We start from the raw sequence: 21253 nt of genomic DNA, 5'->3' as shown, positions 1-21253 counted from the left end.
GTTTTTCGGCTACCGTACAGAGAGAGAGAGAGAGAGAGAGAGAGAGAGAGAGAGAGAGAGAGAGAGAGAGAGAGAGAGAGAGAGAGAGAGAGAGAGAGAGAGAGAGAGAGAGAGAGAGAGAGAGAGAGAGAGAGAGAGAGAGAGAGAGAGAGAGAGAGAGAGAGAGAGAGAGAGAGAGAGAGAGAGACGAGGGGGGGGAGGGGGGGGGGCAACACAGAGTCTTCTAGATTCACAAATTTAAACTCGTTCAATAGATGATTTCTAAATTTACCAACTGATTTATTAGTACATATCCTGGTAATTAGAATACGGTAATTACGGTCAGGATATGTACTAAAGTTACTTTAATCCGAATCCCTTCCTCGCCTCTCTCTCTCTCTCTGTGTGTGTGTGTGTGTGTGTGTGTGTGTGTGTGTGTGTGTGTGTGTGTGTGTGTGTGTGTGTGTGTGTGTGTGTGTGTGTGTGTGTGTGTGTGTGTGTGTGTGTGTGTGTGTGTGTGTGTGTGTGTGTGTGTGTGTGTGTGTGTGTGTGTGTGTTTTATTTATTTCACTCCCTTGTCTTTGATTCTTCTTTTAATCAGCAAACATCCTTGATAAAATTAGTTCCCTATCAGTGGCCTTTTTTGAAGACTAGTGAGAGTTTATTATCAACCAAATACTTATTTTCCCAACTTGATTTACATGTTTAGCTTCTTCCAGATAACTCTTGCTGCACGTCTCTCCCTCTCTTGGTATCCGGTGATAGATATAACTAGTTCTCAATTCTTTTTATTAAAGCATCAGTGACGTTGATGAGTTTCTCCCCGCAGACTCAGATGACGTGGAAGGTCGCATGACGATAGTAGAGAAGGGCTGCCAGAACGCTGAGGACGCCGGAGACTTCTTTCAAGGACCACAGCGACACACTGCCCACTCATACTGGAGGAAAGAGATAGGCAGTCAGGGTAAACTTTGCTGTATGTAGTAGGCGTTGGTACCGGGGAAGTAAAACACTGAGGACTTTTCCATTGACTAAATGTGACGACTCCTCATGAACGCTATGGGATGCGAGGAGGCAACACGACGACGATTCTTCATTGACGCTGGAGGAAACAAGTCCACGAGGAGTCATCGTGGTGTTCGTTTTTGCTGCCTCCTTAAGCGTTCATTGGAGAAACATTCTGGCACCACTGGAGAGTACAGGTGATAAATGTTCTTGGTTTTATTTCCCCACTAACAACGCGTACTACAGCCTGCAGCGAGTGTGTCACCCTGACTTCCAGACTCTTTCCTCCAGCGTGAAGGCAGGGTCACTCTCCTGCAAACGAAACACGAATAGCTGAAAATTGTGAAGCTACGTAATAAATCCAGTAATATATATTTCTTTTATTTAGTCATCTCCCGATCCGGTGTGTGTGGTGGCGTGATAACTGATCGACTACATCTTGTCCAGTGCTTCGCCAATAACTAATATTAACTGTAAATTAACATGCTTTGCGACTCAATAGTTTTATAATTACCCTGGCGAAGAAGCTGTCACGTACTGATGAAGGTTTTCGATGCGTGTGACAGATGACAAGTAATTTATTCTATGATTCATTTATTTGATATTATTATGTAACATTATCACAGCAGTGGTAATTATCGTGTAACATTATCACATTTCAAAGATCATTTCACTCTGACAACAGCTGTAGTAAGTCATCGGAATTCCTAGAAACAAGTTTGCAAGCAGAACCAAAAGCTGATTTTATCACTACGCAGCTATCAGCCCATAAGACAGCCGTACCTCCAATAGTTGGGCAATATAACGGTTGCGTATAGGGTAAGGTTGAGGAACAGTTTTTTTTTTTCCCAAAATGGTCCCGCTAAAACCAGAAATCGATTAATTTACTTAGGAATTCCGATGAGTGATAACAGCTATTGGCAGCGTGACCGACAATCCTTAACATACATATATACCACTGCTACCTTAGTGCTACACTATTATAAACATGAATTGCGCCATTACTTGTCAGCTGTCAGAAGTACCAAAGACCATCAGTACGCTGCTGCCTCCTCGCTAGTATAATTATAACTAAGATTCAAACATTCACAATTCTGCCTCCCCAAAAGGCCATTGTGCTTACTGGATCGCTGAGTTTGTTAATCTACCATTGATATATTTGTTATTGGCAGAATCCTGGACATGATGACAATAGTCGACACATTATACAACACGCAAAACACCCTGAGTTCCTCGTGATTTTATAGTGCAAGTGAAATTATGGCATTGTACCACGGCAGCCACTAACCTTGCTGTTAAAAAGAAGGCACAACGCTAAGAAAATACATTCCATATGGCATTTTTTCCGTAATGAAAAGTCTCCGCTCATCCCCCTTCCTAAGACAAATTATACACATGTCCCTCAGCGGCGAGTCAGGGCGGAACGACGTGGGTTATTCGAGAAAACCTTATGGATGGAATTTAATATAATTTGGAAAGAAGTATTTAATCATGTACTGAGTATCAAACAAAAAAATAATACTGATGCCCTACAACAAGACTTTCTACAGCAGAGTCGTTCCGCCGTTGTCCGCCAATGAGCGTCAGCCGGACACCGCCTCAACCATCGACTGGCAGAGGCGAGCACGGCAAGGCCACTCACAGCCCTGTACTGTTACATGACGATGAGACAAGGATACATTAACACACCCATTCCCATAACAAGTAAACCCTAACACACCCCTTACTGTACACTATTTGCTGTTAATGAACACAGGTAAAGGTAAAATGAGGGAATAAAGATACATACGTATAAAAATTGCGCCCAAAGTTTAAACGTCACCTACCAGGGAGTGATGGTCTACACCTGTGAAAAGCAGTTCTTACTTGCATGCACCCTTCCAAGAAACTTTTCTCCATATAGGATCTGCTTGACGTCCTCCGTCACCACGTCACCACTCACCGTCTCTTTCACAACACAAGGCCCGCCAGCACCGTCAACACAGGCTCTGGAGATAATGAGGACGTTAGTAAGTAATCGTACACGTGTTGGAGTGTCTTGGTCGTACATTCCGTCACGCCTGTTTTATCATGCATCACTGTTAAGCCTTAGCAAAGTGGAGGTGGCTGTGAAGGTGACTCAGATGAAGCATGAAAACCCTGCCTCTCCCACGTTGTTAAAAATATCCACACTCCCCCCTATTGGGCAGCTTTCATCGAGGTGCCACGTCATGACAAGCAGCCTTGGCTTGCAGCAGATGCCCACAGCTCACACTTCCAGATGCAGCACAACGTACGTACCCTAATAGTATAGACAATAGGAGACTGCCAATACGCAACAGTCGTATACTAATTATTTGAAGCATCTTGCATTTCAATATTACATATAACAAAAGGGCGATGCAGAGGAGTATCTCATTTTCATTCATAATTTGTATTTACTAGACCTGTTCGTTCTTCTTACGGCAATAAGTTTTACTGATAAGCAGGAGGAAGACCTGACGAGGTAGAGTCAAAGATGAGAACACGAGAGGGAGTGTCAAGAAATACTCTTCGCCTTCGCATCGAGGCGCACCCCGCCAGGCACTGCGTAGTCGGGCACCTAATAAGGATCAGCAGACTATAGTATTTCCACGAGAAACTGGCAGGTGGGGTAGTGGCGGGTGCGGGGTCAGCCCCGCCCCGCACCTTGCCACACACACTCAACATCTCTCGCTTCTTCTCACATGTCAGCTATTTATTACCTTTAAATTAATTTAAATAAATAATTGGATAATCCGATAGTAATATACGACGTTGGAATAGAAGGTTGTCAAATGTCGTGGTATGTATTCAAAATCTTTGTTATTATCCTAAAAACGAAACAATCTTAACACTATATGACCTTATTGGATCCAATTATCTAATTAAATTCATTTAAAGGTAGTAAATACTGACATATGGGAGGAAGCGAGAGGTGCTGAGTGTGTGTGGCAAGGTGCGGGACGGGGCTGACCCCGCACCCTCCAGTTTCTCGTGGAAATACTGTAAGTACTCCAAGATGACAGCACGAATCACAATCACATTTCATTGCACAGCATCGCCGCTTACCATGGAGTTAAGTTCGTGTAGATTACTGCCGCTGAGCATGAATTCTGCATTGTAGTATTTGCCAAATGTCGATCATGGAGATCATTGTGTGTTCAAACAAAAATTCGCCCAATGCCGCAAACTCACAGAAGCGTTATTTCAGAGATCTGATCTGTGCAACCACCACCACCTTGAGCCACCATAACCTGCATATTGACTACAAGGCTAACAGGACACTACTTCTATGGAAGTAATCTGCGGTACCTGAGAGGCCACGATATAGTATGGTGACAGCTTGTTGCTTGAAAATTGCAACGATTTGGTTAGTGGTAAGTTTTCAGGGCTGCAGTTGAAGTTTATAATTCTGCCTTTTAAACGTTTGCACTACTGACTGTTGGTCATCAGCACCCACAGTGGAATTAAGAGGCAGATGTGCTGTCTTTCGGTAGTCCTTTATTCACGGAGCTATAAACTACGGAGTTGGTTACTTTATAGCAAGTGGTCAGATACGTATATAGGTTCCTCGTCTTGAGAGCTTTATGGTTGCTAAAGGACCAGTCAGGTAAAGAAATACCTCAAAAAGTACTTAACTGCCCATGGATGAAGGTTGCCCCTTGCCACACAAACAAACCAACACTCCCGCCGCATGGACCCAGTAGCCGCGCCCGCCGCGTGTCACACATCCGTCATGTTCGCCCCATGGCGGCCTTGGGACATTTATTTTATATAGCATGTTTTAATATATTGCTATTAATTTGATCAAACTGGAATTTCATTGCACTTATTTAATTTGTGCTTCAAGCACCAAATGTTGACCTTTTACATGCGCGTGAAGAGGAAGGATTTTTTTATTGTTCAGATACGGTCCTATTTTTCTTTTTATTCATTTAACATTTTTCGCATCACCATTATTAAGAAATGCACTGACGCGTAAACCATGACTGATCACAATGTTTGACCAGCTTTAATCAGTGTTCAGCAACACTCCGCACAAGCTCAGGCCAGTGAGACTCCCGTGAACACTGTCCGCCACACCAAAGACTCGCGGCCACGCACCACAAACACCTTCGTTACAGCTATATTGCGACAGTACTGCGGACTAATGTATCTTACAGGTTACTGCTTTTAATTGCAAATTAGACCAACGTAATTACAATTACAAACTTATCAAAACATTTTATATAAACACAAATAACTACCTACAATTACTCCAAACCTGCCGGACAGATAATCCGTCCAGTAATTTAACTCACATTCTGACAATTCATACACGTCCACGTAATCATAAATGCAATAATAAACGACTCCGATAAACTAGCAAATTCCATTAATCATATTTTGATCACTATGCATTAAAACATCCCTCGCTGCCCCTCCGCGGCAGGCGTGCAGGCAAGGGTCACGGGCCCAGGCGAGGTGGTCGGGACGTGGGAGTCTGCCTAAGCCTCGGGCTGCTCATGTAACTTTGCTGACATACGAAATTAACTACGACTTTATACGGTTTCCTGATATGAAAAAGGGAGGTGGACATGTGCATCGCAGGCTTCCCTTTCATGTAACGCTTTTCACTTCAGCACACGGCTGATGCCCCGCTACCCATATGGCAGTTTTTGCGGCCACCACTCGAGGGGACAAGGAACAGTCCCGCACCGTCACCCGCTGGACACACTCACGCCTGCTGCTCAGATACCAAATGACAAGGACAGGGAAATATCCCCTAGAAGGAAAGTCACTCCTCTAATGAGTGGCCAGCACACGGCACCCCCTCGTAAACAAACAAAAAAGTGTGGGAGCACGCATAAATAAGCACTTTCAAGCGCACGCAAACGCACGCGCACACACACACACACACACACACACACACACACACACACACACACACACACACGCGCGCAAACAAGCACAAGCAAACAAGCATACACACAGAGCTAATGGTGCAATGTGATTCGAGGGATGACTTACTAAGGCGGTGGAAGGAATACTAATACTTCTCACCGCTGGTGCTGATGGATGGTGTGTCAATGTTATACTTGCGGGAAGAATAAAACCAGCGATACGAGGTCCTACGCGACCGTCAGATACAGTGTACATACGACCGTCTGATACAGTGTACATAGGACCGTCAGATACAGTGTACATAGGACCGTCAGATACAGCTGCACATACGACCGTAGATACAGCTGTACATTCGACCGTCAGAAGTAACTGCACTTAAAACCCTAGGATACATCTGTACATACGACCATTGAATACAACTGTAGTTACGACCGTTAGATACAGCTGTACATACGACCATCAAATACAGCTGCACATAGGACCCTTGGATACATCTGTACGTACGATTGCCTCTTAATTCAACATGTAAACTGTACCTGATCAAAACGCATACGAGACAAGACTAAGATTAATCCCCACACACGTACAGTTAAGTGGCCACCGTGATATTAGTGATACTAACATTTCCTCCTGCAGCACCTGTTCTGAACCTTGCATACTCGTCCATAAAACACAGCCATCACGAAGGCTCCTGAGCATACAAGCACGCCATCCTCCCTGTCTAAACCTGAAATTTGCTTTATGGATGATCTACGTATTTTTTTTTTCGTTGTGTTTCATTAGTACCTGTTTTTAATTTGGGACCAAACACCTTGAATTTCCTGCCAATATTTCTTGCTCCATTTGTCCCACCGAAGGTCATACTATTCACCGTCACCATCGCTACTGTTCATTGACTTTGCTTAACATAGGACTTTTATCTATAGTACGGCCGTCATTCACGAGGATCATTTTAGGTCCATACCACAGTTTTACCAATGTTCATTCTTCCACTCAACCTTAGTACTTGGCACGCGCTCACTCAGAATCAACTGCAATCAGCAATATACATAAAAAGTAATGTCACCCACAGGTCGGCCCCCTTTGCACCTGCAGTCCTCCCGTTCTTGATTTTGTCTTACATTTTTCGCTGCACCTTTGTCACACACTACAGTTACATTCACGTGCCCGCCATCACTCCCTGGTAGTACTCCCACAAGAGAAACGCTAATTATATCACTGGCCATAATTTCCTCCTCGGTGTTCTCTCCTTCAAGACTTTCTATGCATCTAAACTACAATTAACGCAATAAGTATACTTCTCCTTGAAACTGTGTCGCCTGAAGTTTTCGTTTGTCTTCCTGGCAAACCGATCTTATCTTCAAATTCTTGACAACACTGCGTTCTCTTGCCACACACTTTTAAGTCTCTTGGTGTTTATTTTAGCTGCTAATCATAATAACTAATACTATGTACACCTTGAGCTCTACATTTACACTGTCATTTTGCTCGTCGCTTACCAGGCGGACATGCTGCACACCAGTACTCGCTGTAGTCTAGCATATGTAAATCTCGAAAGTCACCTTTCTTTTGTTAGGCTTTTGAATTCTTTACACAATTCACAGAAAACTAGTCGTAATAAAGTTAGTTCCTTAGTAAATACTTTAACAATACAACACATCTGGGACTCCTACCTTCCAGTCACCGTCACACCACTGTGCCTCCCCCACGCCATACAACGGATCACGCTTTCATCTGCAGGGGCAATTAATGGCAATTTAGGTACAGTACTCATTTATTCCCTTCTGATCCTTGTCTCACCAGCACCCCCGTGGGACTTAACTCTTGTGAAAAATTTGAGATACACTGATGCACCATCAAGTGTTTTAAGCCAGGGAAAAACTGTACAACATCAACACGTGTTGCACGACCACACCTCCCTTCCTGGGCTGCTCCACAAAAGCAGACTCGATAGGCCTCACTTCGTCCCTTCAATGCTTCCACTCCCACGTCTACGCCTTTCAGTTTGTTTTAACTAGCCTTTTGGATTCAATCCACACTCATGCCAACACCATATATTAATTATATTCCACCCTTGTCCGTAGCTTTTACCTCAACGCACGCCCCACGCGACCACGAGTCAGGCAGAGATTCCATCCTGAAATCACCCGGCGAATTCATCGCAGAATGGCAAGACGACCATTATGGCACAGAAAACGAGATAATAATTAGCCACTGGTTTCATGGTGAACGAACCTTAAACTATTTCAGTTGGCTAATACAACGCAGCACCTCTATCGATTTGTGTTCCTTAGTTATTTTTACTTTCCCTCGGCTATCAAGAAGAGTTCCAGTACAGCCCCACTCCATTCCTGCGATATTCCTACTTACATGTATCAATTAATTACCGTGTCTGCAAGTAGTGTCATCATATTCATATTCGGTATTGCAGACTCTGCTGGGAAAACTTACTATCGTAACGGCTGTATGCATTTTTTGTACACCAAACACAATCACCTAATCGTTTATGTGAAGAGCAGCATATTCAAACCGATCAGAATGATGCTCGAGTAATCTGTGGACTACTTAACAAGATTCAACAATACGGGCATTGTTATAAAAACAGTGAGGAGGACGTGGTTACTCATGGAACTTTGATCTTTGAGAATAAGTGACGTAGTGTCTTCAGGCGAAGATTGAACATTATCAGAGTCACGGCAAAGTAATGCACAGCTGACGGTGACGAAAGGCGGGGAAGAGCAAGCCGTGGATGTGATCTTGAGTGTAAAGAACTATTCCCCGTAACGGTAGTTAATTCAATGCTTCTTTAGTGGGTTCATTACGTATAAATTATACAAGACTGATATTTTTGTACACAGCAAGATAGAAGACCCTTACCGCCACAGACACAGGCATGCCACTCTGTATCTTAAATACATGCAACCAGCATGACAAAACAGACCTTGCATATTTAAGTAAAAAATGAGAAAAAAATCATTGAGGTAATAAGTGATAAAAAAAGCGGGGGATGAAGAGGATACAGAGGTAAATCATATATCGTTTCATTACATTATAAAGGAAAAAACGCGCCGGTGGCGTTGCACCAGTGTTGAGTGTAACAACTGACCTATAGCCGCTGCACTTGTTGCCAACACAAACGGACACACACGAACGAATCAAGGAAACCAGTGATGCCGGTTCAATGCAATACAGGTTGAAATGAGGGTACTGACTCTAAAAATGGTTGATAATAATTATTATATACAGTAAGCGTGCAAATACCTGAGTTAGACACCGAATGTGATAATGTGTGTGTGATCCAGACCCAGTGTGTGTGTGTGTGTGTGTGTGTGTGTGTGTGTGTGTGTTATCAATATGTTAGCATCGGTACAGAGAATGATGACAGATGAATCACGGGTTAAGAAACTTGCCATATGTATTCTCATGAAAAGGCGAAGGGTACAAAGAGACTTGATCGAAGTTTACAAATGGTTGAAGAGATTTAATAAAGGGGTTATTAATAAGGTTCTGATGGTAAGAAAATCGGGTTGGACACGTAGTAATGGGTTTAAACTAGATAAACTCAGATTCAGCAAGGACACCGGCAAACATTGGTTTACCAACAGAGTGGTAGATAAGTGGAACGGCTTGGCAGTCATGTTGTGATTACCAAAACGATAGTCACATTTAAAGATATAGTAGACAAATACATGGATGTTAGGTGCACGGGGTTAGTTTCACAGGAGTTGCCTTGTACAGGCCTACCGGCCTCTTACAGACTCATTCCGTTCTTATGTGTGTGTGTGTGTGTGTGTGTGTGTGTGTGTGTGTGTGTGTGTGTGTGTGTGTGTGCGTGCGCGCGCTTGTGTGTATGTGTGTGAAGGCGTGTGCATGCGTGTGCATGTTTGCCAATGGTTGAGAACTACTTAACACAAGTTTAGTAGTAATGGAATAAAAATTACAAACATGCTGACCAGCCTCACTGGAACACAAGACGGACTAGCACCCTCACACGCTCGTTACCTTGCTGTTCCTCCTGCTGCTGCTGCTCCCGCTGTAGTACCTCATTCTTGGTAACTGACAACGTACCCATCCGCCACCGGCATACTCAGACCTGGGCTCATTCGGCCTTGATTGCTTCGAACCACTTCCTGGCGATTCGATTCTTGTTTCCACTGACGAAGTGCTTTTGGTCATTCAAATTTAGTGGGGCTTCGTTAGATATAAGGTAGACCAGGTAACTATTCAGAGAGGCGGGGTGGCATCTGATGAGGTTGTGTTGCTGCTGCTATGGCGTCAAGAAAATATTATAGTGACCGGGTTGGGTTGTTCAAGTCAAAGATTCGAATCAACGAAGATTACGAGACAAATCAGGACCAATGGAGCTTTTTATTTTTTTTATGAACCATATTATTCATATAAGGAGACACACACACACACACACACACACACACACACACTGATAATATAAATATCAGAACCTCTGTTTCCGTGTGTTCCAAGGATTACTTTTCTATATTTCGATTTTTTTACAGTACACCTTAAAGATATTAGTTAATTTGAGGGCATCTGAAGCTAACCTCACCTGGGCACTAGACAGGTTTTGCTCTCTCACCTGTAATAGTAGTTTGATTGTATTAAAAAAATATTCAAACAAAAATAAAAAGGTAAGTAACGATCGGTGCATACGCTATAACTGCTCGTGGCTCCGGTGCTAATCTCCGAACCGTTGGCCCTTAGTGCCAGTGGTAGGTAAGACCCAATCACCCCGAGACACGCGCCAGTGTGAAATCCAGGACTGCCACAGTTTTCCTTACCCAGGTACTCATTTATCGACCAGCCAGAAAGAGAGGACGAACAGTTGGGTGAGCTGCACGCCGGCTGCCCGAGCCAGGATTCGAACCCGGGGCTGCGGAGTCGTAACCAGGCACGCTGATCACGGAGGCTCTCAGGTATAACTAGTAGTAGTATAACTAGTAGTAGCTGTAGTATAACAGTAAAGTTTTTGTTGTTGTGTGGTACAGCAAAGTAGCACACTCCCTCCAAGCCTAAAGTCATTTAAAGCTCCTCTCAATGACTCAGTAGCACCTAGATAGTATAATTATGTAACTAATTATGTAACGGACTCAAACCGTTGTCCAGGATTCACATTATAGTCCTCACTCACTGACTCGTGGCCCTGCCTATAGGTGTGTGTGTACTACGACTTACCGGTGTGCCAAGGGGATCCCAGGCAGGACCATGAGGGCGTGAAGTATCCGAGATGTAGGAAACTACCTCTGTGTCCGGCAGCTGCGGCGTCCGCTGTCCCGGCCAAGGCGTGTGTGGCAGTGGAGGAGCCTCAGACAAATGACGAACGCAGAGAGTTGCCAATATATTATTTTTCACTGATATTTTGTTTAATTTTTTCCATATATGACTATCAGAGTTTGATTTCAATTATACAGTTCCGAGGAAAGTAATATTTTACTAGATATACATTTATTTTGTCATCGAGGTGCATGATAAAATAAGTTACCTCCCAACAGGGACTTGTTCAGGTGACTTGTGTTGCCAGATAGGAAACACACATAATCTTACTGTTCTGGAGTCATGGGATGCTAGTGTTTAGTTTCAAACATTTCTATACATTTTGATGTTAGTGTTCGGCCCTCTTGACTGCCAATGCTGAAAATACTTACCCTCTCTCCGTCCTCTACATTGGCCTTCATAAACACCATTCCGCCTCGTTAGAGCACCTCGTGCACCTCCACCACCCCGTCACCAGTCAGTGTGCTTGCCTTGGCAAGGACGAATAAAGGAATAAACTTGAGTCCACTCCAGATACTTTATTTTTATTTATTGTAACTTTACAACTGGAAGCTCAAGAGAGGAAAAAACGCAATAATTTACAAATAGGGTACTTGAACTGTACAAAAAACAATGAACTCAGTAGCCAGCACAGAGGGCAGTGTCCAGGGCGGGCACTGCTGGTATACAAGTTCCTAGCAGAGGGCGGGAGGAGGGCCGGCTGGGACGCCCCCTCGCCACGCACACAGACACAAATAAAAAAAAAAATGCAAATAAGTCCATCAAGGCTATTCACAATTACCACACAGTGTTTTGGGTTACGCAAGTTACGTAATGTAATCAAATTTTGTTTACATTAGTGATTGTACACAAGAAGTGAATCATGAGCACTTGAAATACTAGTTTATCCTCGATGAACTTCAGTGTACAGAGGAGGAGGTTGTGGGGGTCGTGTGTACACTGCCCCACGGCCGGGCCAGTGTAGCAACGCTTATCGTAGTATCTCACTGGGGTGTACAGGAATGATTCAGAGGGAGATGGGTCTTATTCGGCTAAGCTTCAGAAAATTATAGAAAGTTAAACTGATACAAGAGAGAGAACTTAAATAATAACCTGATTCAAGATCACTTGTAGTTTGGCAAAGGAGAGTTCTTAATTATGTATCAGATCTTTGATCTGAAGTTTTAAGCTTGAGTAGAACATAAATATCATAGAAATAGTATCAGGATTAGGTCCAATTCTAGCGAGATATACACAGATCAATTATTAAAGGTTCATATTTCAGGGAAAGACCCCATTAAAGTCAATAGAAATTCCATATTACGTATATTTAATGAAAGTTGAATTGGCACTTGGACACTCAAGTATGGACTGTCAAAATCTCCTTTTACAGGGAATAACGCGCTGCGCCGGAGGCCTCCAGCTCCCACCACGACGACGAGGCTCCTCCCGGAGGGGCGGAACCTTGGCCTCGGCGCCGAGCAGCGTCGCGCGGGCGTTAAGTACACAACAGGCCACGCTAAGTATTCTGACCAATATCAACAACTCAGGGCAGTCAGTCCCGTCTCACGTAAATAACAAATTATTATACAAAAATATTAGTTTACAACCACTTCATACTTTAATATCAAGTGCAATTTTACATGATAACTAGCACAGCATGGGATAGGAAGGGTGTGGGGGCTACGTACAATGTGTGTGTGTGTGTGTGTGTGTGTGTGTGTGTGTGTGTGTGTGTGTGTGTGTGTCGCTCAGACCCAGAACACAACTCTGGGTAGTCTTTCAGCTCCTCTCTGCTCAGCTACCTTCCAGCTCTTTTCTACAGTATCGTCCCACTCTCTCTCTCTCTCTCTCTCTCTCTCTCTCTCTCTCTCTCTCTCTCTCTCTCTCTCTCTCTCTCTCTCTCTCTCTCTCTCTCTCTCTCTCTCTCTCTCTCTCTCTCTCTCTCTCTCTCTCTCTCTCTCTCTCTCTCTCTCTCTCTCAAATGACATTAACTCTTTCCGCAGGAAAGCGATATGTCATCCTTGCGGCGATAAATGGATGGCGAAATTTCATTAAAATCTACCCATGAGGAGTTCTGTTGGTCACCCAGATACAATGGATCACGCGTGCTAAAGCGGAGCTCGAGGATTCTGTCCTACGTTCTCAAGAAATAGAGGTTCTAAGTGAAAAACAAATAAATAAATGTAAAAAATCACAATATATATGCAGGTATGTATGTATGTACGTATACACACAACACACACACACACACACACACACACACACACACACACACACACACACACACCAGAAATTCTGTTACCGCGAAGGGACAGCATCTTGGTTTCGTCATAATGACTCTTTCCTAACATTATTTCTAAGACTCCAATCTATAGGAGGAATATTTGACAGAGACTTTCTGAAACTCGCCCCGGCGCGGCGAGGCCCACCAAGACGTTGACAGGAGTAAATTAGGGATTAGTGTTACTTTGAGTTAACGGTACAGAAGTGCGAGGCAAGACATGGTCGTTAAGAGTTGTGGTGCGTGTATATATCTCAGCCATTCAAGGAACATTTCACAACCTCCAAATGACATTGAGACGCCAGTCATGACTTCACTAATGCCACGGTGAACTTTCGTCAGTGGGGAGGGCCGGGACGGCGCCCGTGTTGGGGTGTCGCGGTGCGGTGATGGACTGGGCGATCATCAGACCTTCATGATTGATGGGCAACATGTCTATTTGGCTTGACTCTGAAACTGTGCTCGCGACTCGAATCGTAGAACTCATTTCAGATAGGCGGTATCTCATTAGGGGTGAGTTATCTGGTGCGTCTGCAAAGAAGGGCGTGGCTAGGGTCGCGGCGGAGCTTTTAACACTCTCGCATTGGATTTTCAACCATAATCGACACGCTAAAAAGCTGAATACACATTAAGGGCGAGATAAAATAGCAAACCTTGACAGACTAAATCCCTCTGGAGCATCACTACGATATGAGAGGTTGACTGAATAATGAAAAGACTCGCATCCTCAGGAGGCAGGCCAGGCAAGAGGGTGGGAGCAAGGAGGGATGCTGCCCGGCAGCGGGATCACCGCTCCCGGGTGCAGAGGAACCGGCCCAACCCAAGTGCTGACCTGCCGTGACTCCTGAGGTGCGTTGTGAGTGGGATGAACTGCAGAGCTTCACATGAAAGGAAACTGATCGATTGTGCACGTGACTTCTCAGTGATGCTTATATATTTTATGTGTGTGTGTGTGTGTGTGTGTGTGTGTGTGTGTGTGTGTGTGTGCTGGGAGGGAGGGGAGGGGGGATGGCGACGCTGCTCGGCGCGCCGGACGAGGCCCGACTGGTGTGTCTCGAACCTCGCCAGTCCGTGCGTTGGTCAGGCGCATTTTTACACTAGGGATAAAAGCATTGAGATCACTTTCAGCAAGTCAAAGACAGGATATTGTAAAAAGAATGATACTGTTACATCATTGATGTTTTCAAATAATTATCAACAATCAATTTGATCATTGCCTTGTCAGCTTAAATCTTATACTGTCTATATATTAATAACTATGTGAAAAAAGTGACAGCAAGTGTGAGCGATTAAGAGTTTGCGACGGCCCGGGACGATCACATCGTCGCGGGTGGTGTGAAGATACACAGCATGAGGCGAGGGCGTGCCGGGGGGACAAGGGCGCCGCGCCCTCCCGCGGCCGCCTGCAGGGCCCTGGCACCGCGGGGACCGGGCCGGCTGTGGGCGCGGGCTCCCTCGCTACTACGGGCGTGGCCACAACCCAGCCCGCCCACAACACACACTTTGTACTCTGCGGGTTGTTTTGATTGTTGGCACGTGTCTTTCCTGCGGGCGGGGGACGGGAGCAGCGCCCACCGGTAGCGACAGTCCCGGGAGGCGGGTGATATGAGGGGACCCCGGCCGCCGCCGCCTCCAAACTGCCAGGTATCACAAGACTACAGGGGCCACCAAGCTCTCACGAAGGATAAATAGTTACACTGTACACACGAGCCACGCCTCACTGTACACGGGGCGGGCAGGGGCGGGGGGGTCTTTGGCGGGCGCGGGTGGAGGTTTGGGGGGAAGAGAAGCCACCCCAGGGCAGCGGCCTGCACTACTTGCTGGACAGCTGCTTGGCCAGCTCCGTGTACTTCAGGAACTTGGAGTGTGGCGACTCATCCACAGGAGGCGCTGGAGGCGTGGCCGACTTGCTTGTAGCTGGGGGAGGCTTGTTGCTGTTCGGTTTTCCAGCTGCGTTTTCGGGAATAACACCATCTTTCACAAAGTGCATTTTTGACAGATGATGCCGGTAGGCCCCCTTGCTAATGAAAGGAGTGTCACAAAAAGCGCACTTCATGATGCTGTCCGCTGTCACTGCATCATTACACGCCCAAGAAAAAGCCAAGATTGCTCCAGGGTTTGTCTGAGGGCCAGTTGTTGTTCCACTGACTGGCGGCGCACGTGGCTGAGTTTCCGTCTTGTCGCACAACTTCTGGAGCGCCGCCAGAGGATGCGATGAGGTGCCCTCCCCGCCTCCCCCAAGAAGCGCCGACAGACCACCAAGTCCGCCCGCTCCGAGGCCTGAACCAGAGCGTCCTCCCACACTGGTTTCGGAATGAGGAGTTTCAGACCTGCTGCTGCAGCCTGCGGGTGACCCCATCAGCCGGCCAGTTGGAGATTCACGTCCAGGGTCTGGGGTGAGTTCTTGCTCCTCTTCCTCATCCCCTTCATCTTTCATTTTAAATTCATCTTTCACCCGTATTTCTTCTTCTTTCACTTTGAATTCGTCTTTCACCCGTATTTCTTCCTTGACTCTAATTTCCTCCCTGGCCGACACAGATTCGCGGTCACTTATTTCTCCATTTATCTCGGGCAACTCCCGCTTCACCTCCTCTCTGCCACAAAGACTCTCCTGTTCATTATCGGAGTGGTCAGCACCATTCTCAGTGGGCGCAATTTCTTCTGGGGTGATGGCTCGGTGGCTGTCAGGCCTCAGCAACTCCAAGGACCGCTCGCTGCCACTGCCATCTCGTGTTATCGAGCCAGTCGAGGCAGGACGTGACCCGGGCCGCGACGGTGATCGCGGGAATGTGTCCCGGGTGTCAGAATCTGCACCTGGGCTCATCATGGAGTCACTTAAGCCTCGTAGCCCTCCACCTCTGTCACTAGAACCGAATGATGGTGGGAGATTGAAGGTTGATGGAGCTCCTGCTCCATGGGGGGGACCACCTTGCAGGCGGGAGAAGGTTGCGTACATGCCCATCAGCTGTGGATCCATCAGGGGCTTGGAATAGTCGGCGCTCTCGTCGATCCCGAGCCGGCGGAGGATGCTCGAGCCTAGCGGTCCAGCGCCGGTCTTTGCCTTTCCAGAGTCAAAACTTTTTTCAATCAGTTTTTCGAGGGCATTCAAAACCGAAGGTGACTCAGATGCACCACGACCTTTGGCCTTTTCAAAGTCTTTTTCTCTGGGGCTGTCACGCGGGGTTTTCTCTGGGGTTTTCTTGCCTTCGCTGTCAGTTTCAGGGGCAGAGTCAAGTTTGTTGCTGTAGTCACTGTCTGGGGAGAGAAGCGCTGACTTAAGCAGGTCACGAGAAGAAGCACCGACACAGTTACGGATGTGGTCCACGAATAGGGAAGTTTCTATTTTGTCTCCACATTTTTCGCATGAGATGCGGCCCGATCCGGCTTGCTCCTTCAGGCCCCGTCCGGGGTCACCCGAGGACCGCATCTCCTGCTGGGCTCTCTCAAGTTCAAGCAGCTTGCGCACTGGCAGTGATTTTTTGCGCTTCTCCCGTGTCTGTCTCCGCCGAGCTCCTGACTCAGTGATGGAGCGCATGATGTGCTCCTTGTAATGGGCGTTCTTCACCATATGGTTACTTAGTTCCTTCAGGGAAGCGAACGCCTGGTCACACACTTTGCAGGTCAGCACGGCGTTCACGTGGCTCTGGCTGGGAGTCTTGTCTTCAGGCGACTTCCACGAAATTATCTGCTCCTGTGAGATAATGTTCGTGTAATGTTGTGTCTGCTGCATGTGCTGTGTCATGTCGGCCAGCGATTTAAAGCTTTGGCCGCACCACATGCATTTCAATATCTGGCGGGTTTGCTCTGCGCCCTTGCCCAGCCATACGTCTTGGCCTCGCACGAGCTTCCGCGGCAGAGGCATTGTCTCCTTGATGCTTGACATCAGATCATTAGATGAAGACGAGCCAGACGCGATAGAGGAGGAGGAGGAGGAGGAGAGTGGCTTGGAGGAGGGCGGCTTGCTGGGTGTGTACTGAGGAGGAAGGTGGGTGTGGATCGAGGAGGAGCTGGATGAAGGAGGTGGGATGGGGGGCGGCAGGTTGACACCACAGTGCTTGGCCTCCTTCATGTGGGTGGTGAGTTCTGCCAGTGTGTTGAATGAAGCTTTGCACCACACGCACTTTAGGACATCCTTCGTGGCGTCCTGCCCCTTGCTTAGCCAGTGACTCTGCCAGGCCGTTGCACGTCCAGAACTGCCTCCCAAGCCACCACGAAACAGATCTAGTCCACCGTCACCGCCGAGCTTACTGAGCTCACTCATTCGTTCTAAGGCCCTTGAACCTTCGGAGTGAGTGGGCGGTACAGGACCCATAGGGAACGGCGGAAGCTTCGTTGATATACCGTCACCTTTAAGTTTACCATTCCAGAGAGCCAGCTCAGGCTTCAGCGCTGCCAGATCAGGCCTCAGAGCCATGGCTGAGGCAATGTGGGGCGGCAGAGAGATGCCCCAGCTGCTGAGACCCTTGGCCAAATCATGGTGCATTTTCCCCTGCGCTGCCTCTAGAAGAGCGTCAGCAGCCCTCTTGCGTGGGACTGACAGATCCAGGGGAGAGTCTCCTAGCCGGTGGAGACCCGGGGGTGGTGACCCTGCCAGAGAAGACCTGGCTGACATGCTGAGTTGGTCATCCCTGTTGAACGCCGGAGAACGTCGTAGCGAGAAGTCGAGAATGTCGGCCTCGTTGTCTGATCCTCGCATAAACGAGGGTGAAGAGATCAGCGGGCGCAGGGCCGGCGGTGTGGCGCGCGGAGAGGCCATGTGGGCTGGAGACGAGTTGAGGGACTCCCGCGGGGAGTGCCGTGGAGACATCTTGGGGGAAAGTCCTTCCCGTGAGGCCACGCTCCCACTGTCCCTGGGGAAGAAAACAACACACTCATGTCAGTGTGGCAAAACAGGAAAAGCCATGATATAATTTTTTTTTAACAGCTGACTAAATATTCATGTTGAAAGTTTCATAGTTCTTAAATACAATGAGTGCCTCATTGATTACTACTCACCTGCGGTGTCTGGGACTGGAGCTTGGGGAGTCTCCAACTTCCCCGTCCACGCCAGGCTCCTTGCCCTCGCATTCCTCCCCTGAAACACAAAAGATCTAATGTTAGAGATAAAGATAGAGAAGAATATATATAACTTGCCACTATAAATATTAACATTACATTGCAGCTAAATCAAAATACTTTTCGATGACAGTAACAGTTGCATTGACTACAAAATAATTGTTCCTTCATGTTAGCAGGAAATTTCTTAAAAAGAGACAAAGCCTAAATACATTACGGTACTCTTTTCGTTATGTATTTCATACACATGAGCATTACAGTCAATCAGTGGCAGCATTCTTTTAAACAAGCTAAAAAAAATTACTTTCCAGCCGCAGGGCGCTGGCCGGACCCTCGCGGCAGACAAGACAGTCTGAGGCTGATCACTCCACTGAGTTTCAGTCGACCCGACGATTAGAAAGTTATTAGGGCCCGGCCGCCACCAAAACCCAATTACCACTAATGACGTGGCCCGGCCCTGGGGATGTCCACAATGCCGGTTTAACCTGATGACCAAAGGGGTGCACCGGCGCTTCATTAGCGTAAAGGCTTGATCAAACTTCCCCTTTTCGCAGTGTCATTAATCTATAGTGAGGTAATAAGAGCCATCAAGGCTTGAAAGCCGCCTTCGGGTGTCAACAAAAGGGTACCGGTTCCCAAAGCTTTCGCGAATCTGAAAAAAAAAAAAAAAAATCTTGCGCGGATAAAAAAAAAAGATAAGCACGAGTCTGCCCGTCATCGGTACTTTTAAGAGGAGGAGGAGGAGGAGGAGGAGGAGGAGGAGGAGGAGGAGGAGGAGAAGGAAGAAGAGGAAGAGGAAGAGGAAGAGGAGGAGGAGGAGGAGGAGGAGGAGGAGGAGGATGAGATAGTTCAACAGACAGAAACTTTAATAGCATTCATAATTATAATTATATAAAAATAGACGCAGGCTACAGTCACAGTGACAAAGATAAACTTATACTTTTTCATCATAAAGTATTTTTGGTGGTGTGCCGGCGTCATGCTCCCAAGGCGTTGGAGTGTGACTAACAGGGTCGCGCCGCCCATACCCAGTCACTCGCCGAGCAGCGGACGCCTTTTTGCCCCAACCCTTTGCCTCGTTAATCGAGCCCGCTTCCTCCGTGACATGCCATAGTCACCACCAGTTGCCACACTGCTGTACACAACTGACTTCCTGCTTTGTCACTTACCCCTCTGAGCGCCACGCTGCCCTGTTAAAAGCTTCAACTTAAACATGATAAACGAACTACACACCAGTAGCTATCGGTGTTTGGAAGGGATGACCCATAACGAAACATGAGACTTCGCTCACGCTGCCGAACAAACCGCGGGAGGGAAGATGCATCAGATCGGTCACTGAAGTCTTAGGGAAAGCTGCACGTCCAGAGGTCACTATCGTTTCGGAAGGAGGTCCAGGCAGGGGAGGCCAGCAGTAGTCAGCGGGAGTAATGTAATGTCGTCTGGGGCAGCAAGATCAGGGAGGGGAAGAGTGAGGGTCATTTCCCAGGGGAGGAGAACGTGGCCGAGAGGAGTGCTAAGGCGGTACCACGAGAGCTGAGACGACACATTCAGCAGAGCTTTACGTAGCTCAGACATCAAATCACTGACTCAGGATCACGTAGAGTTGTCCAAAAATATGTGAGCGAACTGACTCCTCGCACCGCCAGTTCCTCCCACGACACTCAGCTTTACCTCCCTCAAGTTTACTCTCGCCATCAGGATAATTTCCCCTTCGCCCTTCTACCGTCCTTCTAAGCGAGCCTCAGCCCTTCAGTTTCTATACGTCCGCCACCCCGACTCGTCGCTCCCCTTCCCTGATGGCTTCTGTCCGCAGTGACCTTTGCCGGCCTCCCTCGGCACATAAAGCCAACCTCTGACGTTATGGCAGCACCAGAAGCACCAGCAACAGCAACAACGAGGAGACAAAATTGCCGAATCTATCAGGAGGGCGACTGAGGACGAGAGGCCGGGGCGGGCAGGGGCTCCGTAATAGATGCGACAGTACACATAAAAAACGGTGCCATCGCCCCTGTCGTATACGTGGATCGGGTGCGACAGGGGTTTGGAAAAGGAAGACGGGGGCTGGGAACGCCATGGTCCCCGGGAGGAGGCGAGGGAGAAATGGAGGGAGAGAGAGAACGAGGGGGAGGGACGAATGGAAGGAGGGAGGGAACGGATGGTTTAGGGAGGCGCAGAGGGCGGGGGTCGGAGACAACTGACAGTGGTGCAGGTGGCCAGACGACATTTCTCGTAATATTAATGGGCCTTGCAGCGCTGGTTGTAATACGCCATTGTTGAATATTTACATATGCAAACGCCGCTGCAATAGCTTATGGCATCGACGCGACAAACGAAATGCTAAACGAGGAAGAATATCATAAAGAACCGCCTCGAGTTTGCCTACTGAATAAAACATTGGGCATTGCACTCGCCGCAAGTACATGCATTTGAAACTGTCCTTCACTCCATCTCATTACCTGCCTCTGTGAAGATGACCGGCCCTTCCTCAACCCCCCTCCCCCACCCCTGTCTCCCTCTTCCCTCCCCCCCAAGCTCATGCTCCTGTCACACGGACACTCCAAGATCTTGCTCCCTCCATCGCCCCGCTACACCACTACTTCCTCCCTCCCCTACCACCTCTATACTCCCACTCCCTGCCACCCCTTACATCGCCACCATACCACAGCATCACCCCATCACTATATCCCCCTCTTACCCCTTCCACGATGCACCCCCCTCCCTAACCCCTGTCACACTACAACAAACATTACTTACCCCTTCCGCCCCCCACACAACACA

The 21253-nt window shown here is 47.3% G+C and overlaps 1 protein-coding gene across 1 annotated transcript in view; it reads right to left on the bottom strand.

Annotated features, from left to right (window-relative positions):
* Window positions 1–754: 754 nt before the first annotated feature.
* Window positions 755–21253, bottom strand: part of LOC127000118 (protein tiptop-like) — a 57889-nt gene continuing 37390 nt past the window's right edge. The window contains exons 3-6 of the mRNA XM_050863538.1: window positions 18416–18510; window positions 11059–18270; window positions 2851–2972; window positions 755–1296 (exon numbers count right to left, since the gene is read on the bottom strand). Of these exons, the coding sequence (XP_050719495.1) occupies window positions 15234–18270; window positions 18416–18510 (3132 nt within the window). The 3' untranslated portion in view covers window positions 755–1296; window positions 2851–2972; window positions 11059–15233. The remainder of the gene's footprint in view (window positions 1297–2850; window positions 2973–11058; window positions 18271–18415; window positions 18511–21253) is intronic.

Source organism: Eriocheir sinensis, chromosome 17 (assembly GCF_024679095.1).
Source record: "Eriocheir sinensis breed Jianghai 21 chromosome 17, ASM2467909v1, whole genome shotgun sequence".
Classification (NCBI taxonomy): Eukaryota; Metazoa; Arthropoda; class Malacostraca; order Decapoda; family Varunidae; genus Eriocheir; species Eriocheir sinensis.
Note: the sequence above shows the minus strand (reverse complement) of the source record. Positions and strands in the feature narration are given on the sequence as shown.